The sequence below is a fragment of the Carcharodon carcharias genome, chromosome 12 (assembly GCF_017639515.1).
Source record: "Carcharodon carcharias isolate sCarCar2 chromosome 12, sCarCar2.pri, whole genome shotgun sequence".
In the NCBI taxonomy this organism is placed as follows: Eukaryota; Metazoa; Chordata; class Chondrichthyes; order Lamniformes; family Lamnidae; genus Carcharodon; species Carcharodon carcharias.
Genome location: NC_054478.1, coordinates 1,400,839 through 1,428,380, shown reverse-complemented (window position 1 = coordinate 1,428,380; position 27,542 = coordinate 1,400,839). Strand labels below are relative to the sequence as shown.

General features: G+C 55.5%; 2 protein-coding genes across 13 annotated transcripts in view; one reads left to right on the top strand and one right to left on the bottom strand.

Moving 5' to 3' along the window:
- The window catches only part of atg9a (ATG9 autophagy related 9 homolog A (S. cerevisiae)), a 36,008-nt gene extending 12,631 nt beyond the window's left edge, over nt 1–23,377 (bottom strand). For 3 of the 10 annotated variants that reach the window (XM_041200892.1, XM_041200897.1, XM_041200901.1), the window contains exons 1-8: nt 23,274–23,374; nt 19,475–19,562; nt 15,860–16,053; nt 13,422–13,465; nt 9,981–10,045; nt 6,636–6,797; nt 6,080–6,221; nt 611–1,359 (exon numbers count right to left, since the gene is read on the bottom strand). In XM_041200892.1, coding sequence (XP_041056826.1) covers nt 611–1,359; nt 6,080–6,221; nt 6,636–6,797; nt 9,981–10,045; nt 13,422–13,465; nt 15,860–15,962 — 1,265 coding nt within the window. In that variant the 5' untranslated portion in view covers nt 15,963–16,053; nt 19,475–19,562; nt 23,274–23,374. Of the gene's footprint in view, nt 1–610; nt 1,360–6,079; nt 6,222–6,635; nt 6,798–8,122; nt 8,275–9,980; nt 10,046–13,345; nt 13,376–13,421; nt 13,466–15,859; nt 16,054–19,474; nt 19,563–23,240 lie in introns of those variants that run through there. The other 7 variants (XM_041200894.1, XM_041200896.1, XM_041200893.1 and 4 more) reach the window with 7 other exon arrangements.
- Nucleotides 23,378–23,440: 63 nt separating this feature from the next.
- Nucleotides 23,441–27,542, top strand: part of ankzf1 (ankyrin repeat and zinc finger peptidyl tRNA hydrolase 1) — a 96,490-nt gene continuing 92,388 nt past the window's right edge. For all 3 annotated transcript variants that reach the window (XM_041201402.1, XM_041201403.1, XM_041201401.1), the window contains exon 1: nt 23,441–23,557. In XM_041201402.1, coding sequence (XP_041057336.1) covers nt 23,461–23,557 — 97 coding nt within the window. In that variant the 5' untranslated portion in view covers nt 23,441–23,460. The remainder of the gene's footprint in view (nt 23,558–27,542) is intronic.

Below are 27,542 nucleotides of genomic sequence, written 5' to 3'. Positions count from 1 at the left end.
GACTGGATAGGCTGAGGTTGTTTTCCTTAGAGCAGAGAAGGCTGAGGGGGGACCTGATAGAGGTATGCAAAATTATGAAGGGTTTAGATAGGGTAGATAGGAAGAAACCTTTCCACTTAGCGGTGGTGTCAATAACCAGGAGGCATAGGTTTCAGGTTATGGGAGGAGGTTTCGAAGAGATTTGACGGGGGATTTTTTTCACCCAGAGGGTGGTTGGAATCTGGAACACGCTGACTGAGGGGGTGGTAGAGGCAGGAACCCTCACAACATTTAAGAAGTATTTAGATGAGCACTTGAAACACCATAACATACAGGGCTACAGGCCAAGTGCTGGAAAATGGGATTAGAATAGATAGGTGCTTGATGGCCAGGATAGACATGATGGGCCGAAGGGTCTGATTCTGTGCTGTATAACTCTATGACTCCATGGGTGCTGACCCTCCTACAGTGCAGCACTGTGACTGGCAGCCTCAATTGTGTGTTCAGGTCTCTGGAATGTGCAGACAGGCAGAACTATCAGTTGATGACCCGAGACATCACTCCCTTTTCTCTCCACGTTCCCCGCATTCCTCGCACAGAGTCAACCCATGTTTCTACCCAGGATTCTCACCTACACACAGTAACACAGAGGCCGAGGAGAGTTATGGTAGTCAGCACATGCTCTACAGCTAGAACGTCCTCATCATACACAGTTAGAGCAATGAGCACGGCCAGGATTGAGCCAGCAAAGAAGGCAAGATTTTTTGCTAGAACCGTGAGCAATGGGGACAGGAAGCAGTTCATGTACTTTGAGGCGGCTTTATAGCCCTTGCTGAGCCGAGACTGTAGCTCATGGTCCAGCTCATTGAAATGGCGGAGGTAACATCGGCCATACAGTGACCAGCAGCGAGCCCCTAGGCTGCCTGGCTCTCGCTTGATCACCTCAGTGTAGCTGAAGAAAGCATAGAGAATCTGCCAGATCAGGATAACCGGGCACAGCAGCAGGTTGGTGATGCCAATCCACAGGATCCTCGTGCTGAGTTTCTCGGCCAGTTCTAAACGGTTCCCTGCCCTCTTGTACTCCGACTTCAAACTCCACTCGTTCTGAAAGAGAGATCCTGGTCCCCACAGGAAGATCAGTTCAAAGTTATACTTCAAGCCTCTGGTATAGAAGACCACCTCCCCAAGGGCGGGAACGTGAAAGTGAATTGGCAGAAGGGATTTGTTGATCATAGCCACTGTGTAGTTTTTGAAACGCAGAATGCGATGGTAGATATCCAGCTCACTCAGCTCCCTCTTGTGGATGCAAATCTGATGTTCTTTCTGAATCTGGATAATGCGATCTTGAACTTCCTGCCAGCTGAAGTAGGGAAGATGAGACTGAAACAAAACATGATAGCATTAGCTCACACCAGCTGCTCCCCACTGACCCCCGCCCCCGATCCCACTGACCCCACCCCCTCCTCCCCACTGACCCCCGCCCCCTGCTCCCCACTGGCACCCGCCCCCTGCTCCCCACTGGCACCCGCCCCCTGCTCCCCACTGAGCCCCCGCCCCCTGCTCCCCACTGAGCCCCCGCCCCCCGCCCCCTGCTCCCCACTGAGCCCCCACCCCCTGCTCCCCACTGGCCCCCGCCCCCTGCTCCCCACTGAGCCCCCGCCCCCCGCCACGTGCTCCCCACTGAGCCCCCGCCCCCCGCCCCCTGCTCCCCACTGAGCCCCCGCCCCCCGCCACGTGCTCCCCACTGAGCCCCCGCCCCCCGCCCCCTGCTCCCCACTGAGCCCCCACCCCCTGCTCCCCACTGGCCCCCGCCCCCTGCGCCCCACTGAGCCCCCGCCCCCCGCCACGTGCTCCCCACTGAGCCCCCGCCCCCCGCCCCCTGCTCCCCACTGAGCCCCCACCCCCTGCTCCCCACCGGCCCCCGCCGCCCGATTCCCCACTGAGCCCCCGCCCCCCGCCCCCTGCTCCCCACTGAGCCCCCGCCCCCCGCCCCCTGCTCCCCACTGAGCCCCCACCCCCTGCTCCCCACTGGCCCCCGCCCCCTGCTCCCCACTGAGCCCCCGCCCCCCGCCCCCTGCTCCCCACTGAGCCCCCGCCCCCCGCCACGTGCTCCCCACTGAGCCCCCACCCCCTGCTCCCCACTGGCCCCCGCCCCCTGCTCCCCACTGAGCCCCCGCCCCCCGCCACGTGCTCCCCACTGAGCCCCCGCCCCCCGCCACGTGCTCCCCACTGAGCCCCCGCCCCCCGCCCCCTGCTCCCCACTGAGCCCCCACCCCCTGCTCCCCACTGGCCCCCGCCCCCTGCTCCCCACTGAGCCCCCGCCCCCCGCCACGTGCTCCCCACTGAGCCCCCGCCCCCCGCCCCCTGCTCCCCACTGAGCCCCCACCCCCTGCTCCCCACTGGCCCCCGCCCCCTGCTCCCCACTGAGCCCCTGCCCCCCGCCCCCTGCTCCCCACTGAGCCCCCACCCCCCGTCCCCTGCTCCCCACTGTGCCCCCGCCCCCCGTCCCCTGCTCCCCACTGAGCCCCCACCCCCTGCTCCCCACTGGCCCCCGCCCCCTGCTCCCCACTGAGGCCCCACCCCCCGCCCCCTGCTCTCCACCGGCCCCCGCCCCCCGATTCCCCACTGAGCCCCCGCCCCCCCGCCCCCTGCTCCCCACTGAGCCCCCGCCCCCCGCCCCCTGCTCCCCACTGAGCCCCCGCCCCCCGCCCCCTGCTCCCCACTGAGCCCCCACCCCCCGTCCCCTGCTCCCCACTGAGCCCCCGCCCCCCGTCCCCTGCTCCCCACTGAGCCCCCGCCCCCTGCTCTCCACCGGCCCCCGCCCCCCGATTCCCCACTGAGGCCCCACCCCCCGCCCCCTGCTCTCCACCGGCCCCCGCCCCCCGATTCCCCACTGAGGCTCCACCCCCCGCCCCCTGCTCCCCACCAGCCCCCGCCACCCGATTCCCCACTGAGGCCCCACCCCCCGCCCCCTGCTCTCCACCGGCCCCCGCCCCCCGATTCCCCACTGAGGCCCCACCCCCCGCCCCCTGCTCTCCACCGGCCCCCGCCCTCCGATTCCCCACTGAGGCTCCACCCCCCGCCCCCTGCTCCCCACCAGCCCCCGCCCCCCGATTCCCCACCGGCCCCCGCCCCCCGATTCCCCACTGAGGCCCCACCCCCCGCCCCCCCGATTCCCCACCGGCCCCCGCCCCCCGATTCCCCACTGAGGCCCCACCCCCCGCCCCCTGCTCTCCACCGGCCCCCGCCCCCCCGATTCCCCACCGGCCCCCGCCCCCTGATTCCCCACTGAGGCTCCACCCCCTGCCCCCTGCTCCCCACCAGCCCCCGCCCCCCGATTCCCCACTGAGGCCCCACCCCCCGCCCCCTGCTCTCCACCGGCCCCCGCCCCCCGATTCCCCACCGGCCCCCGCCCCCCGATTCCCCACTGAGGCCCCACCCCCCGCCCCCCCGATTCCCCACCGGCCCCCGCCCCCCGATTCCCCACTGAGGCCCCACCCCCCCGCCCCCCCGATTCCCCACCGGCCCCCGCCCCCCCGATTCCCCACCGGCCCCCGCCCCCCGATTCCCCACTGAGGCCCCACCCCCCGCCCCCTGCTCCCCACCGGCCCCCGCCCCCCCGATTCCCCACCGGCCCCCGCCCCCCGATTCCCCACTGAGGCTCCACCCCCCGCCCCCTGCTCCCCACCAGCCCCCGCCCCCCGATTCCCCACTGAGGCTCCACCCCCCGCCCCCTGCTCCCCACCGGCCCCCGCCCCCCGATTCCCCACCGGCCCCCGCCCCCCGATTCCCCACTGAGGCCCCACCCCCCGCCCCCTGCTCTCCACCGGCCCCCGCCCCCCGATTCCCCACTGAGACCCCACCCCCCCGCCCCCTGCTCCCCACCGGCCCCCGCCCCCCCGATTCCCCACTGAGGCCCCACCCCCCGCCCCCTGCTCTCCAACGGCCCCCGCCCCCCGATTCCCCACTGAGGCCCCACCCCCCGCCCCCCCGATTCCCCACCGGCCCCCGCCCCCCGATTCCCCACTGAGGCCCCACCCCCCGCCCCCTGCTCTCCACCGGCCCCCGCCCCCCGATTCCCCACTGAGGCCCCACCCCCCGCCCCCTGCTCTCCACCGGCCCCCGCCCCCCGATTCCCCACCGGCCCCCGCCCCCCCCGATTCCCCACTGAGGCCCCACCCCCCGCCCCCTGCTCTCCACCGGCCCCCGCCCCCCGATTCCCCACTGAGGCCCCACCCCCCGCCCCCCCGATTCCCCACCGGCCCCCGCCCCCCGATTCCCCACTGAGGCCCCACCCCCCGCCCCCCCCGACTCCCCACCGGCCCCCGCCCCCCGATTCCCCACTGAGGCCCCACCCCCCGCCCCCTGCTCCCCACCGGCCCCCGCCCCCCGATTCCCCACCGGCCCCCGCCCCCCGATTCCCCACTGAGGCCCCACCCCCCGCCCCCTGCTCTCCACCGGCCCCCGCCCCCCGATTCCCCACTGAGGCTCCACCCCCCGATTCCCCACTGAGGCCCCACCCCCCGCCCCCTGCTCCCCACCGGCCCCCGCCCCCCGATTCCCCACCGGCCCCCGCCCCCCCGATTCCCCACTGAGGCCCCACCCCCCGCCCCCTGCTCCCCACCGGCCCCCGCCCCCCGATTCCCCACCGGCCCCCGCCCCCCCGATTCCCCACTGAGGCCCCACCCCCCGCCCCCTGCTCTCCACCGGCCCCCGCCCCCCGATTCCCCACTGAGGCTCCACCCCCCGATTCCCCACTGAGGCCCCACCCCCCCGCCCCCTGCTCCCCACCGGCCCCCGCCCCCCGATTCCCCACCGGCCCCCGCCCCCCGATTCCCCACTGAGGCCCCACCCCCCGCCCCCTGCTCCCCACCAGCCCCCGCCCCCCGATTCCCCACTGAGGCCCCACCCCCCGCCCCCTGCTCTCCACCGGCCCCCGCCCCCCGATTCCCCACTGAGGCCCCACCCCCCGCCCCCTGCTCTCCACCGGCCCCCGCCCCCCGATTCCCCACTGAGGCCCCACCCCCCGCCCCCCCGATTCCCCACTGAGGCTCCACCCCCCGCCCCCTGCTCTCCACCGGCCCCCGCCCCCCGATTCCCCACTGAGGCTCCACCCCCCGCCCCCCCGATTCCCCACCGGCCCCCGCCCCCCGATTCCCCACTGAGGCTCCACCCCCCGCCCCCCAATTCCCCACCGGCCCCCGCCCCCCGATTCCCCACTGAGGCCCCACCCCCCGCCCCCTGCTCTCCACTGGCCCCCGCCCCCCGATTCCCCACTGAGGCTCCACCCCCCGCCCCCCGATTCCCCACCGGCCCCCGCCCCACCGTTCCGACACCCACCCCCGTTCCCCATTGACCCCCCAACTCTGCTGTTTCCCACCAACCCCCTCACCCTGGTGTTCCCTACTGAGTCCCACTCCACTGTTTCCCACTCACCCTCGTATGCCACCTTAAACACACATTCACCCTTCCCCAGCTTTAACATTCACTCCCTCCACCACCAACACACAGTAGCAGCAGTGTGTGTACCATCTACAAGATGCACTGCAGGAATTCACCAAGGCTCCTTAGACAGCACCTTCCAAACCCACGACCACTACCATCTAGAAGGACAAGGGCAGCAGATAGATGGGAACACCACCACCTGGAAGTTCCCCTCCAAGTCACTCACCATCCTGATTTGGAAATATATCACCATTCCTTCACTGACACTCAGTCAAAATCCTGGAACTCCCTCCCTAACAGCACTGTGGGTGTACCAACACCACATGGACTGCAGCGGTTCAAGAAGGCAGCTCACCACCACCTTCTCAAGGGCAATTAGGGATGGGCAATAAATGCTGGGCCAGCCAGCAAAGCCCACATCCCAAAAGTGAATTCTAAAATCTAGATGGCCAGTATAACCTGCATCAACCGATACACCCCAGTAATTCCAAACATGTCACAGGCACAGTGGTAGCTCTTTCAACTGTCACAATATCATGGCTTCAAGCCCCACTCAAGAGACAGGACTCTACCCCCCTCAGCAGTTCTCATCTCAACCCCAAGGAATGTAAGCAACAGGGAGCTGGAGCTAGAGCTAGAGGGAGCAGTAACATACCATGGGTATCTTCAGAGCATTCCTGTAAAAGGCCCGAATCTCCCAGTAACAGCAGATGTTGTAGATGAATTTCACCAGCCGATGAACCCAGAAGACTCCAGCAATCAGCAGGATGAAGATGATCAGCACGTTCTGCCGGATCCTGTAAAATAGGGATTCTTATCTTATACAACTCACAGTTACAAGGATCAGTTGAGGTGAAAAGTATCAGTACTTTTAAGGGGAAGCTGTATTAACACAATGGAGAAAGGAATAGAAGGATATGTGGATGAGGTTAGATGTAGAACAGTGGGGAGAATCAGGTGGAGCATAAACACCAACATTGACCATGTGGGCCGAATGGCCTGTTCCTGTGCTTTCAGTACTGTGTAATTCTATCTAAGTAAACAAAACTTGTTTCTTAAAAAAGCTGCTAGAATTGTAAAAAACCCAACTGGTTCACTAATGTCCATTAGGGAACAAGACTTCTGGTATCCTTAAAGGTGCTTCAGTCTGGCTCTCTATGGAACTCTGCCCCATTACCCATAGGAAGCAACAGCGACTCCCCAGTCCTTACTCAGCAGTGCAGACGTGTGGGGGCAGAAAGGCATCTGGCAGCGTGACTTTGACCAGCTGATTTTCGCGATGTGTACTGTTCACCAGCTTGTTAGCGAACAGGATGTCATAATCAACACAGTTGACGAGGAAAGTGGTGAAAGTTACAACGAAAACAAACTGCCTGTAAAAACCAAGAGGGGGAAAGAAAGAGAGAGAGAGATTACAACCACAGTCAGATACAGTGCAGAGTTACATGCAGAGTAAAGCTCCCTCTACACTTTCCCCATCAAACACTCCCAGGACAGGTACAGCACGGGGTTAGATACAGAGTAAAACTCCCTCTACACTGTCCCCATCAAACACTCCCAGGGCAAGTACAGCACGAGGATAGATACAGAGTAAAGCTCCCTCTACACTGTCCCCATCAAACACTCCCAGGACAGGTACAGCACAGGGATAGATACAGAGTAAAGCTCCCTCTACACAGTCCCCATCAAACACTCCCAGGACAGGTACAGCACGGGGACAGATACAGAGTAAAGCTCCCTCTACATAGTCCCCATCAAACACTCCCAGGACAGGTACAGCACGGGGACAGATACAGAGTAAAGCTCCCTCTACACTGCCATGCTGCAGTTATACAAAGTCCTGGTTAAACTGGCCCTGGAGTAATGTGAGCAGTTCTGGGCACCATACCTCAGCGGGAGTGCAGGGTAGTTTTACTAGAATGAAACCTGGATCCAAAGGTTGAACTAAGCAGACAAACTATACAAGATGGGGTTTATCCCCTGGAAATTAGACCACGAAGGAGTGATTTGATCAAAGCTTTTAATACGAAGGGGAAGTGAAAGGGTAGATCGAAAAACATTTTCGGCTGGCTTGGAAGGTTGGTCAGGATTAAGGGGAAAAGTCTAAAACCTGGAGCCTGACCTTTCAGCTGTGAAATGAGGAAAGATTTTTACACACAAGGAAGTACAGAAGCTTGAATTTATTTCTGCAAACAGCAACTGATGCTAGGTCCATTGCTGATTTTCAATTTGAGACTGACACATTTTTAGAGGTGTGGGTCAAAGCAAGATACATGGAATTAGATCACAGATCAACCATTAAATGGCAGAGCAGGCTCGAGGGGTTGAATAACTTCCTCTTCATCCTATGTTCCTATTTGCTGTGATTCAGACTGACAGTTTGAAGGCAGTTTCGAGACTGTTGAACTCATTTCAATCAGGGTCAGGGTGCTTACAGGGAGTTGCCCATCAGTTTGTGCTGGACAGGAACCCATTCCCAAAGCTTTTTCTAAATTTATTTGTTCAAGGGATGTGCATGTCACTGGCTGGGCCAGCATTTATTGCCCATCCTTAATTGCCCTTGAGAAGGTGGTGGTGAGCAAACTATTGGGATTAAAGGGTGACAAGTCCCCAGGACCTGATGGCCTACGTCCCCAGGGTCCTAAAGGAAGTAGCAGCGGAGATAGTGGATGCATTGGCTATAATATTCCAAAATTACCTGGATTCTGGAAAGGTTCCAGTGGATTGGAAAAATTCTAATATAACACCCTTATTCAAAAAGGGGGGGAGGCAGAAAGTAGGAAATTGTACAACAGTTAGTTCAACATCTGTCATTGGCAAATTGTTGGAATCCATTATTAAGGAAGTAGTAATGGGGCATTTGGAAAGTCAAAATGCAATCCATCAGAGCCAGCATGGTTTTATGAAGAGTAAATCGTGTTTGACTAATTTGCTAGAGTTCTTTGAAGATGTGACACACAAAGTGGATAATGGGGATCCTGTAGATGTAGGATATCTGGACTTCCAGAAGGCCTTTGACAAGGTGCCGCACGATAGAACTGAAACAAAATAAGATTGCACAGAGTTAGGGGTAATATATTAGCTTGGATGGGGGATTGCTAACCAACACAAAGCAGAGAGTTGGGATAAATGGGTCTTTTTCTGGATGGCAAGCTGTAACTAGTGGGGTGCAACAGCGTTCGGTCCTTGGGCCCCAACTATTTACAATCTATATTAATGACTTGGATTCAGGGATAGAAGGTACTATAACTAAATTTGCAGATGACACCAAAATAGGTGGGAAAGTAATTTGCAATGAAGAAATAAGAAATTTACAAATGGATATGGAAAGGTTAGGCGAATGGGCCAAAATCTGGCAGATGGAGTTTAATGTGGATAAGTGTGAGGTTATCCATTTTGGTCGGAAGAATAAAAAGGCGACTTATTATTTAAATGGAGAGAAACTTCAGAATGCTTCAGTGCAGAGGGATCTGGGTGTCCTCGTGCATGAATCGCTGAAAGCTAGAATGCAGTTACAGCAAGTAATAAGGAAGGCAAATGGAATTTTAGCATTTATTGCTAAAGGAATAGAGTATAAAAATAGGGAAGTGTTGTTGCAACTGTACAAGGCATTGGTGAGACCGCACCTGGAGTACTGTGCACAGTTTTGGTCCCCTTACTTGAGGAAGGATGTAGTTGCATTGGAGGCGGTTCAGAGGAGGTTCACTAGATTGATTCCAGAGATGCGGGGCCTGTCTTATGAGGAGAGATTGAGCAGTTTAGGCCTATACTCACTAGAGTTTAGAAGGGTGAGAGGAGATCTAATTGAGGTATATAAGATGCTAAAGGGGATAGACAAAGTGGACGTGGAGCGGATGTTTTCCCTTGTGGGACATTCTAGAATGAGAGGTCATAGTTTTAGGCTAAGGGGTGGTAGATTTAATCAGAGATGAGGAGGAATTACTTTACTCAAAGGGTCGTGAACCTGTGGAATTCACTACCTCAGAGTGCAGTGGATGCCGGGACACTGAATAAATTTGAGGAGGAGATAGACAGATTTTTAATTAGTAACAGGCTGAAAGGTTATGGGGAGAGGGCGGGAAATTGGAGTTGAGGCCGAAGTGAGATCAGCCATGATCGTATTGAATGGTGGGGCAGGCTCAAGGGGCTGAATTACCTACTCCTGCTCCTAGTTCTTAGGTTCTTGAACCACTGCAGTCCATGTGGTGTAGGTACACCCAAGCTCCTGGACAATCCCCTGATCGCCACCTAATAAAAGCAAAATACTGTGGATTCTGGAAATCCAAAATGCAAACTGAAAATGCTTGAAATTCTCATCAGGTCTGGCCACATCTGCAGAGAGAGATATCGAGTTCGAAACGTTAATTCTGTTTCTCACTCCCCAGATCTCCACGTTCTCAGAGTTAAGGCCGTACCCCTGCCCGGCAGCCCAAGGGAGGCTGTACCTCGGTCGAGCAGCTGAGGTGATGCCTCCCTCTGCCGAGCAGCCGGGGTGAGGCTGTATCTGTACCTGTACGTTCTACTAGAGTTTAGTTAAGACAAAACAAACAACTTACACCAATTCAAATATTTCTGACAACAGCATACAGAGAAAGCCATTCTTCTGATGTAAGTGGTAGATGTTCCAGACAGTTAAGGAAAGACCAGAAACTTCAAATAAAGAACTCACATCACATTACCAAACTGAGGCAGCCCAATGTACACAGAACCATAAACAACAGCATGAACATTGAACATTATCTTGGGACACACACTAAATACTACTGTCAATACTGCTATCCGCTGTTAGACACACAGTATTTTCCCAGAGAGAGTGGACTGAGAGACACCAGTCAGTGTACAGATATCTCCCTGAGAGAGAGGGACTGAGAGACACCAGTCAGTGTACAGATATCTCCCTGAGAGAGAGAGAGAGAGAGAGGGGACTGAGAGATACCAGTCAGTGTACAAATATCTCCCTGGGAGAGAGGGACTGAGAGACACCAGTCAGTGTACAGATATCTCCCTGAGAGAGAGGGACTGAGAGACACCAGTCTGTGTACAGATAACTCCCTGAGAGAGGGACTGAGAGACACCAGTCAGTGTACAGATAACTCCCTGAGAGAGAGGGACTGAGAGACACCAGTCAGTGTACAGATATCTCCCTGAGAGAGAGGAACTGAGAGACACTGGTCAGTGTACAGATAACTCCCTGAGAGAGAGAGACTGAGAGACACCAGTCAGAGTACAGATATCTCCCTGAGAGAGAGGGACTGAGAGACACCAGTCTGTGTACAGATATCTCCCTGAGAGAAAGGGGACTGTTATGACTGAACAGTTGGTAAAGCTGACGTATTTATAAAAATCCCAGTGGGAAACTTAAAACAACTGTCATAACCTATAATTTTAAGTGTTATCTTTGAGATGCAACTTTAAATTCAGGAATCATACCACCAGTTCTCGAGAGGTTTCATTTAGCTTAATATAAAACATTTTATTAATTTACACATGGCTACAAATTACTACGATTATAACTTTTAACAAATTCCCAAACTAATCCCCATTAAGGCAACAGCAACCCATAGACTTAACCAGAAACTGGGCAAAGCATTTTCACTTTATGAATTCAAAATGAGGTTCTTTTCACTTTGGTTCCTGTGGAGACTGTTGGAGGCTTACAGCTGCTTTTGATCTCACATTGCCTCTGCCCTACACACACAAAAACGGTTGTCTTGTTATACTTAGCACAGCTCACTGAATGTAAATTCTCAATGTATCACCAGCCCCTTTGAACGCCATCTCTTCTAACAATGAAACCCCTTTCATAGTACCAATTTTATTAGTAATATAAACATATTGCTTGGTAGCTGTTAGAAAGGTGCCAGAATTCACCCCACTTCTTGAATGCCCTATTCAAAAAAAATGCAAATGCATTCCGTCTCTCTTACATATCAAAACTAGTACACATCAAAGCACCCAGACTAACTGGCTTTAATCCAATTAAGGCACGCCCACACACGAAACCTCTATTTTAAAGGGAAAATATTTTCCAATGATATTATGTACATTAATAGCTTCATGACAGGGACCAAGAGGCACCAGTCAGTGTACAGATATCTCACAGACAGGGGAGCTGGGAGACACCAGACACTGTACAGAGACACATTCGGTAGTGCGGAACTTGAGTATTGCAGAAAAAAGACATATGTTGTCGAAGCTTTTCATCTTGCACTCATTAGGACAATCCGCATGAATACCAAATTTAAAGGGAACAATAGCTTCCACTGCATGAGAAGAGATTGCTGATTGGTTAGCAAGTCGACTCTGATTGGTAGAGGTGCTGTCATAGAGAATGCATCAGTCAACTGATGACTGACAAGCTTTGTTTAAAATCAAACCAGACAGTTTGACTGTGATTGGTCAAGGCATTGCTACTGGGAATGAACCAGAGACTGGCTATCGTCGATTTTGTTCCGTTGAAACATGCGAAATATGTGTACACATTCTGTCCGCAAAGGACAGGGCCTGTGTATTGATCTATGTAGCTCCTAGCACACATAAGTGAGCTATACTGTGAGCTTGACTAATAATCTTAAATCAGTTGCCCGTGTAATTCTTAACACACTCAGGGTTGTTCAGCAAGTGCTGTCTAATCGCAGAATCATATCTAATGTCAGACACAGTGTTTTGCGTTTTGCCAACTTGGGATGGTTGGGTGCTGTCAGTACCTTGCATGTTATGAGCAGTCAAAAGGATATGCTGTTTGATTCAATCTGCCAATTTTTCCAGCAACACTCAAGTCAGTGTACAGATAACTCCAAAAGAGAGGGGACTGAGAGATACCAGTCAGTGCACAGATATCTCCCTGAGACAGAGAGAGACTGAGAGACACCAGTCAGTGTACAGATATCTCCCTGAGAGAGAGGGGACTGAGACACAGCATTCAGTGTACAGATATCTCCGAGAGAGAGGGACTGAGAGACAGCAGTCAGTGTACAGATATCTCCAAGAGAGAGGGGATTGAGAGACACCAGTCAGTGTACAGATATCTCCCTGAGAGAGAGAGAGAGAGAGAGGGGACTGAGAGACACCAGTCAGCGTACAGATATCTCTCTGAGACAGAGAGGGGGCTGAGAGAGACCAGTCAGTGTACAGATATCTCCGAGGGAGAGAGGGGGCTGGGGGAGACCAGTCAGTGCACAGATATCTCCCTGAGAGAGAGAGGGGGCTGAGAGACACCAGTCAGTGTACAGATATCCCCCTGAGAGAGAGGTGGCTGAGAGAGACCAGTCAGTGTACAGATATCTCCAAGGGAGAGAGGGGACTGAGAGACACCAGTCAGTGTACAGATATCTCCCTGAGAGAGAGGGAACTGAGAGACACCAGTCAGTGTACAGATATTTCCCTGAGAGAGAGAGAGAGGGGACTGAGAGAGACCAGTCAGTGTACGGATATCTCCCTGAGAGAGAGAGGGGACTGAGAGACACCAGTCAGTGTACAGATATCTCCCTGAGAGGGAGGGGACTGAGAGACACCAATCAGTGTACGGATATCTCCCTGAGAGAGAGAGGGGGCTGAGAGAGACCAGTCAGTGTACAGATATCTCCAAGGGAGAGAGAGGACTGAGAGACACCAGTCAGTGTACAGATATCTCCCTGAGGGAGAGAGGGGGCTGAGAGACACCAGTCAGTGTACAGATATCTCCCTGAGAGAGAGGGAGTGAGAGACACCAGTCAGTGTACAGATATCTCCCTGAGGGAGAGAGGGGACTGAGAGAGACCAGTCAGTGTACAGATAGCTCCCTGAGAAAAAGGGACTGAGACTGAGAAACCCCAGTCAGTGTAGAAATCTCTTGATTGAACTCTCTGTGAAATCACCCACAGCAGAGGTATGTTAATTGCCTTGTTCCCATGAACTCACTGCCACTGAAGAAACTGGATACATAACTGGTACAAGCTCAATTGTCCTCACTCCAAGAGGCTGATGGAACAGTTTTAGGACACAGTCCAAAAGGATATTCTGGAGAAGAATAGATCCAGGTTTTCAATGTGATGCCATGGAGCTATGGAGAATGAAACAGAAGGATTAGAAATTATTAGAAAGCCTTTGCACATTAACAGGCAGAATCACAGAATTGTTACAGGAGGCCACCATTCAGCCCATCGTGTAGCACAGGCTCTCCAAATGAGCATTATGACCTAGTGCCATTGCCCTGCCTTTTCCCCGTACCCCAGCACATTGTTTCTATTCAATAATCATCCAATGCCCTCGAATGCCTCAACGGAACCCGCCTCCACCACACTTCCAGGCAGTGCATTCCCTTTCACTTCTCTTATTTGCTTCTTCACTTCTCTTCTGAGTCTTCTCTATTCCGCTTGGTTCTCAATTTTATTTTCTACTGGACACCTGTCATTATCACACTTTTTCTTCTTTATCTTAATTTCTATCTCCTTTTTCATCCAGGGAGCTCTGGATTTGTTTGCCCTTACTTTCTCTTTTGAGGGAAGATACCTTGACTGTGCCCGAACAGGAGACTACTGGAAATTTCACAGAATCACACATTGCAGAAGAGGCCCTTTGGCCCATCGAGTCTGCACCGACACGTGAGAAACACCTGACCTACCTACCTAATCCCATTTACCAGCACTTGGCCCATAGCCTTGAATGTTATGATGTGCCAAGTGCTCATCCAGGTACTTTTTAAAGGATGTGAGGCAACCCGCCTCCACCTCCCTCCCAGGCAGCGCATTCCAGACCCTCACCACCCTCTGGGTAAAAACGTTTATCCTCACATCCCCCTAAACCTCCTGCCCCTCACCTCAAACTTATGCCCTCTTGTGACTGACCCTTCAACTAAGGGGAACAGCTGCTCCCTATCCACCCTGTCCATGCCCCTCATAATCTTGTACATCTCAATCAGGTCGCCCCTCAGTCTTCTCTGCTCCAACTAAAACAACCCAAGTCTATCCAACCTCTCTTCATAACTTAAATGTTTCATCCCAGGCAACATCCTGGTGAATCTCCTCTGCACCCTCTCCAGTGCAATCACATCCTTCCTATAATGTGGCGACCAGAACTGCACACAGTACTCCAGCTGTGGCCTCACCAAGGGTCTATACAACTCCAACATGACCTCCCTACTTTTGTAATCTATGCCTCGATTTAATTTGGTTGCACTGGGTGTGTGGACAAAATTAGATTAAACACTGTTTTGGGGATCGGTTAGACGACTGGTTTGTGACGTGAAAAACAGCGCGTGTTTAATCCCCGCACCAGCTGAGGCCATCCACAATGGCCCCACCTTCTCAACCTCACCCTTCACCTGAGGTGTGGTGACCCTCAGGTTAAACTCACCACCAGTTGTCTCTCTCTAATGAGAGAGCAGCCCATGGTCATCTCGGACTACAATGACTTTCAAATACTGTTCAGCAAGGAAGGAGCAGAAGGTTTGAGTTTCTGAGAGTGGGTGGTGGTGTCTCAAAGGTTTCTAATCTGAGACCACGTCTGTTCTTTGTTAACATCGATGGTTTGGATCTGGGGTTCCGGGGACTGGTGTTAAGAAATAGGAGGCAAAGTAAATAATGCTGAAAATCAGAGGTCACTACAAAGAGGTATTGATGTGGTGGAATGGGCAAAAAGAACAACAGATAGATTCAGTATCTGTAACTGTGAGGTGGGACATTCCAATTCAAAATGTATACATTATATTACTTTGAGTGGGGGAAGGGTGGTTGATATGGGTTAGCAGAGGGGTGTTCAGGTTCACAAAACATTAACAATACATTGAGTGGAAAAGGGAATAAAACATTAATGGATCTATGGAAGAGATATAGAATCTAAAAGCAGAGATGCGATGTTGAATAAGCCCATAGGTGTATATGGTGTATAGTGTATAAGAAGATTGTTGAGGTAAGAGAATGAAGGGACCACTCAGATTAACTGGGGTGTTGCCTCCTTGGAGAAAATAGAAATGAGATATACGCTGTTGTAGCTTTTCACCTTGCACTGATCAGTTCGGATGGGAGAACATCACATTTCAAAGGGAGCAATCCCTATTGGATTGTAAACCAAATTGTGAGCAGTGAATACCATATATTAAACTGAAAGAAATACACTATCGCTCTTTTACCAGTTTGGGGCCTTGGATGTTGAGGAGAAAGGAGGTAAAAGGGCAGTTGTTGCTAGCATGGAAAGGTGACATTGGGAAGTGCGCTGGGGGGGGGGGGGGTGGGTACCTTTTGGAGGCGATTGAAGAGTTGACCAGGGCATTGCAGAACGAACGGCCCCTTCAGAAGGAAAGAGGAGGAAAGGGGAGGATATGTCTGGTGATGGCATCATGCTGGAGGAGGCGGAAATGGCAGAGGATATCCACTGAATACGGAGGTTAGAGAAGTGGAAGGTGAGGAAAGGGGAACCCTATCATGGTTCTGGAAGGAAGGGAAGATGTTTAACTTACATTTGCCACCATCAGCCACATGAACCAGCAGATCCTCCTCCCCAGGTGGGGAGTCGGTGTAGGAGGACTGCAGCCGTTGGTACTCGGTGGTGAATGCTGCCATCTCACACTGCCATCCCTCACCTGGTGCCAGACACTCTCCTCATTATTCAGTGAGACTGGAGGATTCCCCTGACACTCAGCAAGGCTTGGACCTGCCAAGAGAACAAAGGGTCAAATAACTTACAACATTGCGAGCCAGCACAGTCACTGCTTCCACAGATTCCATCCCTGTCTCCAAATTTCCAGAAATCTCAAACTGCTTTGACTAACAGGACCACAATTCCAACACCAGAAACTGAACTGGACCAGCCATGTAAACACAAGGCTACAATAGCAGGTCAGGGAGTGGACCTGGAAGCTTATAAGAGCGTGAGAAGGGGTGAGACTGAGAGTGGACTCAGTGGTTTCAAAAGCTTGTTAGAGGCAGCGAGACTGAGCACACAGCAGGAGGCTTAAAGTAGCATGAGAGAGGGGCAAGACTGAGTGCGGACCCAGAGGCTTAAAAGACTGCAGGAGAGAGGGTGAGACTGAGAGCAGATCCAGTGCTGCTGGTGTTGGTGGGACTCAGTCTGTTGATTGAGTGTGAAACTGGTGGCCTGTTTGAGCTAAACAAAATAACTGAGAGCCATTCGCTGACTTATTCCTCAGAGCAATACCTTGACCAATCAGGGTCAAGTTGCCTAGTTTAAATTTCAACATTGCTTTGCAGTTAACTGTCAGTCACCATCACTGGTGCATTCTCCATGGCAACACCTCTACCAATCAGCCGAGTCCACTTGCCAACCAATCAGCACTCCCTTCACTTACAGTATAAATTGCTGTTTTCCCCTAATATTGGTGTTCTTGCAAAGTGTCCTGATGAGTACAAGATGAAAAGCTTTGACATGTCTCTTTTTTCAGCAATACTGAAATTAAATAATTAAAAAAGTCATAAATTAATTAGTAGATAATAAAGATGACAAGGCTGGTGTTGTGTCAGGATCGTGGAATGTAGGAATTCCTGACACCAGTGTGATCCAGAGCAAACATGTTTGCAGTAAGCGCAAAATATAAATATTCCAGGCCCAATATTTCAGGAAGACAGACAGAATGGCAAAGGGGAGGAGTGGCCCTGATAGTAAAAGATGTCATAAGGATTTGAGAGAGAAAGGATCTGGCCTCAGAAGATCATGAAGTGGAATCAGTGTGGGTGGAAATTAGGAACAGCAAGTGTCAGAAAACACTGGTGGGAGTAGTTGATAGGCCCCCTAACAGTAGTTATGCTCTTCGGGAGAGCATTAAGCAAGAATCACTGGGGCTTGTAACAAAGTCAACTTAAAAATTGTAGGGGAACTTTAATCTTCATATAGACTGTGACAATCAAATTGATAAGAGTGATCTGGAAGATCAGTTTGTGGAATGTATTCATGATAACTTCTTGGAGCAATACATAGTGGAACCAACTTAGGGATAAAGCTATCTTAGACTTGGGGGTTGTATAATGAAACAAGGTTAATTAGTAATGTCGTAGTAAAAGATCCACTGGGAAACAGTGGTCATAATAACATTGAATTCCACATTAAGTTGAAAGTATTCGAATCACAAACAAAAATCTTAAATTTAAACAAAGCAAATTACATTTGTATGAGGGGAGAACTGGTTAAGGTTAATTGGGTAAATAGATTTAAAGGTATGGCTCTAAATGAACCGTGGGAAACATTAAAAGAAATAATTCAGAATGTCCAACAAAAATAGATTCTATTGAAGAACAAAGGCTCAGCAAGAAGGAGGTATCGGTGGCTACCTCAGGAAGGTCAATATTAGATTAATTGAAGAGGCTTACAATAATGCAAAAAACAATAACAAGTCCAAGTGTTTTAGAAACCAGCAAAGGGAAATAAAAAAAATTGATATAAAGGAGTACTGTGTATAGTACTGGTTTCCTTATTTAAGGAAATATGTAAATGCTTTGAAAGCAGTTCAGAAAGGGTTTACTCAGAGACTAATACCTGGAATGAACAGGTCATCTTATGAAGGAAGGTTGGACAGACTAGGCTTGTACCCGCTGGAGTTCAGAAGGGTAAGAGGTGACTTGATTGAAACATATAAGATCCTGAGGGTTCTTGAGAGGGTGGATGTAGAGGGGATGTTTCCTCTTGTGGGAGAATCTAGAACTAGGGGTCACTGTTTAAAAATAAGGGTTTGCCCATGTATGATAGAGATGAGAAGAATTTTGTTTTCTCTCAGAGGGCCTTAAATCTTTGGAATTCTCTTCCACAAAAGGCAGTTGAATATTTTTAAGGCAGAGCTATATAGATTCTTGATAAGCAAGGGACTGAAAGGTTATTGAGGGTAGATGGGAATGTGGAGTGGAGGTTACAATCATATCAGCCATGATCTTGTTGAATGGTGAAACAGGCTAGAGGGGCCGAATGGTCGACTCCTGCTCCTAATTCGTATGTTCATTTGTTTGTATTAAAACAAATGGCATAGGGGAGAAAGCTAGCAAATAATATAAAAACACATTGTTAGAGCATTTATAAGTATATTAGAAAGAGAGTAGCTAGAGTTAACGTTGGTCCATCAGAAGCAGAGACAGGAGAAATTACCATGGGGAATGAAGAAATGGCAGAGGCATTGAACAAATATTTTGTGTCTGTCTTCACAGTAGAAGCAACAAATTACCAGAAATGGATGGTAAACTAAGGGTGAGAGGGAGTGACGAAATGAGGGAAATTAATATCAACAGAGAAAAAGTATTGGAGAAACTTAAGGGACTAAATTGTAACAAATCCCCAGGGCCTGATGTCCTACACCTTAGGGTTCCAAGTGTTGGCAATGCTCAAATGTAAAGGCCAATAAAAAAAAAGGCCCAAAGCTCACATTTAAAACAACACACGCACCAGGAGAGAACCGCAAACAGTTGGAGAGCTGGAATTAGAGCACCCCAGATAAAGAGAAAATAAATTACTCTATGTCTAACCCCGTGCTGTACCTGTCCTGGGAGTGTTTGATGGGGACAGTGTAGAGGGAGCTTTACCCTGTATCTAACCCCGTGCTGTACCTGTCCTGGGAGTGTTTGATGGGGACAGTGTAGAGCGAGCTTTACTCCGTATCTAACCCCGTGCTGTACCTGTCCTGGGAGTGTTTGATGGGGACAGTGTAGAGGGAGCTTTACCCTGTATCTAACTGCTTGCTCTCCCTGTCCTGAGTGTGGTTCACAGATGCCATGGACTGAGTAAGCCACACATCTCATGATTCTTAGCAGTGTGAATTGTCAATACTAAAATTGAGAGAGAGGATTTAATTGTGAAGTTTTACTTTCAATTTCCATCCCTTGTCTAGCCCGACTCTCTGAGTGATGACATCGTAGAAACTGCTGTTTCTTCTGAAGTGTGTCAACTTCAGAGGTTGACCTGGGCCCTCCAACATCTCTGACTGGTCACATCCTGTTTTCACCCACCCGACCCCCCCAGCCCACAACAGCTCAAGAGATCCCAACAAGCATTACCACCAACTGAATGCCATCACTGTTGGGAGCAGCTTGCCTGTGCTCAGCAAACTCCCACAAACAACAAGAGAATGATAACATACACTGTTTTCAGTCATCAGTTGTGAAGGATTATTATTGGCTTCAGGACGCACTCCACTTCTTCCATAACCATGGGAGTTTTACATCCTGCTAAATGGAAAAAGGTACCTCAGTGTAACATCTCATCGAAAGATGGAAATTCTGACAGTGCAGCACTCCCTCAGCACTGACCCTCTGACAGTGCAGCACTCCCTCAGCACTGACCCTCTGACAGTGCAGCACTCCCTCAGCACTGACCCTCTGACAGTGCAGCACTCCCTCAGCACTGACCCTCTGACAGTGCAGCACTCCCTCAGCACTGACCCTCTGACAGTGCAGCACTCCCTCAGCACTGACCCTCTGACAGTGCAGCACTCCCTCAGCACTGACCCTCTGACAGTGCAGCACTCCCTCAGCACTGACCCTCTGACAGTGCAGCACTCCCTCAGCACTGACCCTCTGACAGTGCAGCACTCCCTCAGCACTGACCCTCTGACAGTGCAGCACTCCCTCAGCACTGACCCTCTGACAGTGCAGCACTCCCTCAGCACTGACCCTCTGACAGTGCAGCACTCCCTCAGCACTGACCCTCTGACAGTGCAGCACTCCCTCAGCACTGACCCTCTGACAGTGCAGCACTCCCTCAGCACTGACCCTCTGACAGTGCAGCACTCCCTCAGCACTGACCCTCTGACAGTGCAGCACTCCCTCAGCACTGACCCTCTGACAGTGCAGCACTCCCTCAGCACCGACCCTCTGACAGTGCAGCACTCCCTCAGCACCGACCCTCTGACAGTGCAGCACTCCCTCAGCACCGACCCTCTGACAGTGCAGCACTCCCTCAGCACTGACCCTCTGACAGTGCAGCACTCCCTCAGCACTGACCCTCTGACAGTGCAGCACTCCCTCAGCACTGACCCTCTGACAGTGCAGCACTCCCTCAGCACTGACCCTCTGACAGTGCAGCACTCCCTCAGCACTGACCCTCTGACAGTGCAGCACTCCCTCAGCACTGACCCTCTGACAGTGCAGCACTCCCTCAGCACTGACCCTCTGACAGTGCAGCACTCCCTCAGCACTGACCCTCTGACAGTGCAGCACTCCCTCAGCACTGACCCTCTGACAGTGCAGCACTCCCTCAGCACTGACCCTCTGACAGTGCAGCACTCCCTCAGCACTGACCCTCTGACAGTGCAGCACTCCCTCAGCACTGACCCTCTGACAGTGCAGCACTCCCTCAGCACTGACCCTCTGACAGTGCAGCACTCCCTCAGCACTGACCCTCTGACAGTGCAGCACTCCCTCAGCACTGACCCTCTGACAGTGCAGCACTCCCTCAGCACTGACCCTCTGACAGTGCAGCACTCCCTCAGCACTGACCCTCTGACAGTGCAGCACTCCCTCAGCACTGACCCTCTGACAGTGCAGCACTCCCTCAGCACTGACCCTCTGACAGTGCAGCACTCCCTCAGCACTGACCCTCTGACAGTGCAGCACTCCCTCAGGACTGACCCTCTGACAGTGCAGCACTCCCTCAGCCCTGACCCTCTGACAGTGCTGCACTCCCTCAGTACTGACCCTCTGACAGTGCAGCTCTCCATCAGTACTGACCCTCTGACAGTGCAGCACTCCCTCAGTACTGACCCTCTGACAGTGCAGGGCTCCCTCAGTACTGACCCTCTGACAGTGCAGGGCTCCCTCAGTACTGACCCTCTGACAGTGCAGCACTCCCTCAGTACTGACCCTCTGACAGTGCAGGGCTCCCTCAGTACTGACCCTCTGACAGTGCAGCACTCCCTCAGCCCTGACCCTCTGACAGTGCAGCACTCCCTCAGCACTGACCCTCTGACAGTGCAGCACTCCCTCAGCACTGACCCTCTGACAGTGCAGCACTCCCTCAGCACTGACCCTCTGACAGTGCAGCACTCCCTCAGCACTGACCCTCTGACAGTGCAGCACTCCCTCAGCACTGACCCTCTGACAGTGCAGCACTCCCTCAGCACTGACCCTCTGACAGTGCAGCACTCCCTCAGCACTGACCCTCTGACAGTGCAGCACTCCCTCAGCACTGACCCTCTGACAGTGCAGCACTCCCTCAGGACTGACCCTCTGACAGTGCAGCACTCCCTCAGGACTGACCCTCTGACAGTGCAGCACTCCCTCAGCCCTGACCCTCTGACAGTGCTGCACTCCCTCAGTACTGACCCTCTGACAGTGCAGCTCTCCATCAGTACTGACCCTCTGACAGTGCAGCACTCCCTCAGTACTGACCCTCTGACAGTGCAGGGCTCCCTCAGTACTGACCCTCTGACAGTGCAGGGCTCCCTCAATACTGACCCTCTGACAGTGCAGCACTCCCTCAGTACTGACCCTCTGACAGTGCAGGGCTCCCTCAGTACTGACCCTCTGACAGTGCAGGGCTCCCTCAGTACTGACCCTCTGACAGTGCAGCACTCCCTCAGCCCTGACCCTCTGACAGTGCTGCACTCCCTCAGTACTGACCCTCTGACAGTGCTGCACTCCCTCAGTACTGACCCTCTGACAGTGCTGCACTCCCTCAGTACTGACCCTCTGACAGTGCAGCACTCCCTCAGTACTGACCCTCTGACAGTGCAGCACTCCCTCAGTACTGACCCTCTGACAGTGCAGCACTCCCTCAGTACTGACCCTCTGACAGTGCAGCACTCCCTCAGTACTGACCCTCTGACAGTGCAGCACTCCCTCAGTACTGACCCTCTGACAGTGCAGCACTCCCTCAGTACTGACCCTCTGACAGTGCAGCACTCCCTCAGTACTGACCCTCTGACAGTGCAGCACTCCCTCAGTACTGACCCTCTGACAGTGCAGCACTCCCTCAGTACTGACCCTCTGACAATGCAGGGCTCCCTCAGTACTGACCCTCTGACAGTGCAGCACTCCCTCAGTACTGACCCTCTGACAGTGCGGCACTCCCTCAGTACTGACCCTCTGACAGTGCAGCACTCCCTCAGTACTGACCCTCTGACAGTGCGGCACTCCCTCAGTACTGACCCTCTGACAGTGCAGAACTCCCTCAGTCCTGACCCTCTGACAGTGCGGCACTCCCTCAGTACTGACCCTCTGACAGTGCAGCACTCCCTCAGCCCTGACCCTCTGACTTTGCTGCACGCCCTCAGTACTGACCCTCTGACAGTGCAGCACGCCCTCAGTACTGACCCTCTGACAGTGCAGCACTCCCTCAGCCCTGACCCTCTGACTTTGCTGCACGCCCTCAGTACTGACCCTCTGACAGTGCAGCACTCCCTCACTACTGACCCTCTGACAGTGCAGCACTCCCTCAGCCCTGACCCTCTGACTTTGCTGCACGCCCTCAGTACTGACCCTCTGACAGTGCAGCACGCCCTCAGTACTGACCCTCTGACAGTGCAGCACTCCCTCAGCCCTGACCCTCTGACTTTGCTGCACGCCCTCAGTACTGACCCTCTGACAGTGCAGCACTCCCTCACTACTGACCCTCTGACAGTGCAGCACTCCCTCAGCCCTGACCCTCTGACTTTGCTGCACGCCCTCAGTACTGACCCTCTGACAGTGCAGCACTCCCTCAGTACTGACCCTCTGACAGTGCGGCACTCCCTCAGCCCTGACCCTCTGACAGTGCAGCACTCCCTCAGCCCTGACCCTCTGACAGTGCAGCACTCCCTCAGCCCTGACCCTCTGACTTTGCTGCACGCCCTCAGTACTGACCCTCTGACAGTGCTTCACTCCCTCAGTACTGACCCTCTGACAGTGCAGCACTCCCTCAGTACTGACCCTCTGACAGTGCAGCACTCCCTCAGTACTGACCATCTGACAGTGCAGCGTAAGGGCCTTCACGTCGTCTCCTCCTTTCGGTAACTGAGACCGGATTCGGTCCAGGATAAAATCAAAATCCGCGACCGAGAAATAGAAACCGGAAATGAAGCCAGGGTGAAGCGGATATGACGTCCTGGGGGCGCTGTTGTTGATGCGCCTGCGCAGTGTTGCTGCCGCCATGTTGAGAGTCTGCTCGGTGTTTGAGTCTCCAGGTCTGGGTCCGGGCCTGCGGCTCGTGGCCGAAAGCGAGAGGCCGGCAGAGCTGGGCCCAGCAGGTACTCGGGATAAACCCCGTCCCAGAGCAACAACAGCCCCGGGGCCACGGCTCCCCTACCGCCACTGCACCGCCGGCGGTGACTGACACCTCCCCTCCCATCGCCCACTCCCCAACCCCCCTCCCCAACACCCCTCCCCCACTCCCCAACCCCCCTCCCCCACTCCCCAACCCCCCTCCCCAACACCCCTCCCCCAACACCCCCCCCCAACACCCCTCCCCCAACACCCCCCCCCACTCCCCAACACCCCTCACTCCCCAACACCCCTCCCCAACCCCCCTCCCCCACTCCCCAACCCCCCTCCCCAACACCCCTCCCCCACTCCCCAACCCCCCCACAAACACCCCCCACTCCCCAACACCCCTCCCCCAACCCCCCCACACCCCCCAACCCCCACTCCCCAACACCCCTCCCCAACCCCCCTCCCCAACACCCCTCCCCCACTCCCCAACCCCCCCACAAACACCCCCCACTCCCCAACACCCCTCCCCCAACCCCCCCACACTCCCCAACCCCCCCACAACACCCCCCACTCCCCAACCCCCCTCCCCAACACCCCTCCCCCACTCCCCAACCCCCCCACAAACACCCCCCACTCCCCAACACCCCTCCCCCAACCCCCCCACACTCCCCAACCCCCCCACAACACCCCCCACTCCCCAACACCCCTCCCCCACTCCCCAACCCCCCCCACAAACACCCCCCACTCCCCAACACCCCTCCCCCAACCCCCCCACACTCCCCAACCCCCACTCCCCAACACCCCTCCCCAACCCCCCTCCCCCACTCCCCAACCCCCCCACACTCCCCAACCCCCCTCCCCCACTCCCCAACCCCCCCACAAACACCCCCCACTCCCCAACACCCCTCCCCCAACCCCCCCACACTCCCCAACCCCCACTCCCCAACACCCCTCCCCAACCCCACTCCCCAACCCCCCCACACTCCCCAACCCCCCTCCCCCACTCCCCAACCCCCCTCCCCCAACACCCCCCCCCCACTCCCCAACACCCCTCACTCCCCAACCCCACTCCCCAACCCCCCTCCCCCACTCCCCAACCCCCCTCCCCAACCCCCCCACACTCCCCAACCCCCCTCCCCCACTCCCCAACCCCCCTCCCCAACACCCCTCCCCCAACACCCCCCCCCCACTCCCCAACACCCCTCCCCCAACACCCCCTCACTCCCCAACCCCCCCACCCCCACTCCCCAACACCCCTCCCCCACTCCCCAACCCCCCCCAACACCCTCCCACTCCCCAAACCCCTCCCCCACTCCCCAACACCCCCACACTCCCCAACACCCCTCCCCCAACACCCCCCCACTCCCCAACACCCCTCCCCCAACACCCCCCCCACTCCCCAACACCCCCCCCACTCCCCAACACCCCTCCCCCAACACCCCCCCCACTCCCCAACACCCCTCCCCCAACACCCCCCCACTCCCCAACACCCCTCCCCCAACACCCCCCCACTCCCCAACCCCCCCACACTCCCCAACACCCCTCCCCCAACACCCCCCCCACTCCCCAACACCCCTCCCCCAACACCCCCCCACTCCCCAACACCCCTCCCCCAACACCCCCCCACTCCCCAACCCCCCCCACACTCCCCAACCCCCCTCCCCAACACCCCCTCATTCCCCAACCCCCCCCGCACTCCCCAACCCCCCTCCCCAACATCCCTCCCCCAACACCCCCCCCCACTCCCCAACACCCCTCCCCCAACACCCCCCCACTCCCCAACACCCCCCCACTCCCCAACACCCCTCCCCCAACACCCCCCACACTCCCCAACCCCCCCACACTCCCCAACCCCCCCACACTCCCCAACCCCCCCACACTCCCCAAACCCCCCACACTCCCCAAACCCCCCACACTCCCCAACACCCCTCCCCAACACCCCTCCGCCAACACCCCCCCCACTCCCCAACACCCCTCCCCCAACACCCCCCCACTCCCCAACACCCCTCCCCCAACAACCCCTCCACTCCCCAACACCCCTCCCCCAACACCCCCCCCCACTCCCCAACACCCCCCCCCACTCCCCAAACCCCTCCTCAACACCCCCCCCCACTCCCCAAACCCCTCCCCAACACCCCCTCCCCCACTCCCCAACACCCCAACCCCACTCCCCAACACCGCCCCCCCTCCCCAACACCCCCTCACTCCCCAACACCCCTCCCCAACCCCACTCCCCAACCCCCCCCAACACCCTCCCACTCCCCTCCCCCACTCCCCAACCCCCCTCCCCCACTCCCCACCCCCCCCAACACCCTCCCACTCCCCAACCCCACTCCCCAACACCGCCCCCCCTCCCCAACACCCCCTCACTCCCCAACACCCCTCCCCAACCCCACTCCCCAACCCCCCCCAACACCCTCCCACTCCCCAACCCCACTCCCCAACACCCCCTCCCCCACTCCCCAACACCCACTCCCCAACACCCCCCCACTCCCCAACCCCCCTCCCCAACCCCACTCCCCAACCCCCCCCAACACCCTCCCACTCCCCTCCCCAACCCCCCTCCCCCACTCCCCAACCCCCCCCCAACACCCTCCCACTCCCCAACCCCACTCCCCAACACCCCCTCCCCCACTCCCCAACCCCCCAACACCCTCCCACTCCCCAACCCCCCTCCCCCACTCCCCAACACCCCCCCACTCCCCAACCCCCCTCCCCCACTCCCCAACCCCCCAACACCCTCCCACTCCCCAACCCCCCAACACCCTCCCACTCCCCAACCCCCCCCCAACACCCTCCCACTCCCCAACACCCACTCCCCAACACCCCCCCACTCCCCAACCCCCCTCCCCCACTCCCCAACCCCCCTCCCCCACTCCCCAACCCCCCAACACCCTCCCACTCCCCAACCCCCCCCAACACCCTCCCACTCCCCAACCCCCCCCCAACACCCTCCCACTCCCCAACCCCCCCCCAACACCCCCTCACTCCCCAACCCCCCCTCACTCCCCAACCCCCCCTCACTCCCCAACCCCCCCTCACTCCCCAACCCCCCCTCACTCCCCAACCCCCCCTCACTCCCCAACCCCCCCTCACTCCCCAACCCCCCCTCACTCCCCAACCCCCCCTCACTCCCCAACCCCCCCCTCACTCCCCAACCCCCCCCTCACTCCCCAACCCCCCCTCACTCCCCAACCCCACCTCACTCCCCAACCCCACCTCACTCCCCAACCCCCTCCCCCCACTCCCCAACACCCACTCCCCAACCCCCGCCCCCACTCCCCAACCCCGCCCCCACCCTCCTCACCGTCCCACTCCCCAACCCCCCCCACCCTCCTCACCGTCACCCCCCCCCACCCTCCTCACCGTCCCCCCCCACTCCCCAACCCCCCCACCCCACTCACCGTACCCCCAACCCCCCCTCAACACGCCCCCTCCCCGTCCGCCACACGCCCCCTCCCCCCTCCACCACACCCCCCCCCCCCCCCCACTTTCTCTTTCTCCTCTCAAGTGCCCCTGAGATTGTGTCCCCACAATCTCTCCACCATAGAAATGACAGGTTGTGCTGGAGTTCACTGAGCAGCTCTTTCTCTTGTCTAATTTAATATTTCTCAACAGAAATATAGCTTCTCAGTTAACCTCCTTAAGAAATTAATATGTTTCAATGAAATCACATCTTATTCTTGTAAACTCCAGAGAATAAATGCCCAATTTACTCAATCTCTCATCCCAGGAAGCAGTCTAATGAACCTTTGTTGTATCCTCTGCAGGGCAAGTATGCCCTTCCTTCAGTGTGGAGAACAGTGACCAGAGTACTTCAACTGTGGCTCTGTAAAATTGTAACTTGTACTCCAATTCTTTTGTAACAACAGCTAACATGTTATTTGCCTTTCTTTTGCTTGCTTACTGTGATTTGTGTTCAAGGATATTTAGATCTATCTGAATACATGCATTTGCCATTCTTCATTTAAGCAACTTGCTCCTTTTATATTGCTTCTGCTGAAGCGATTTATTGACCTTTTG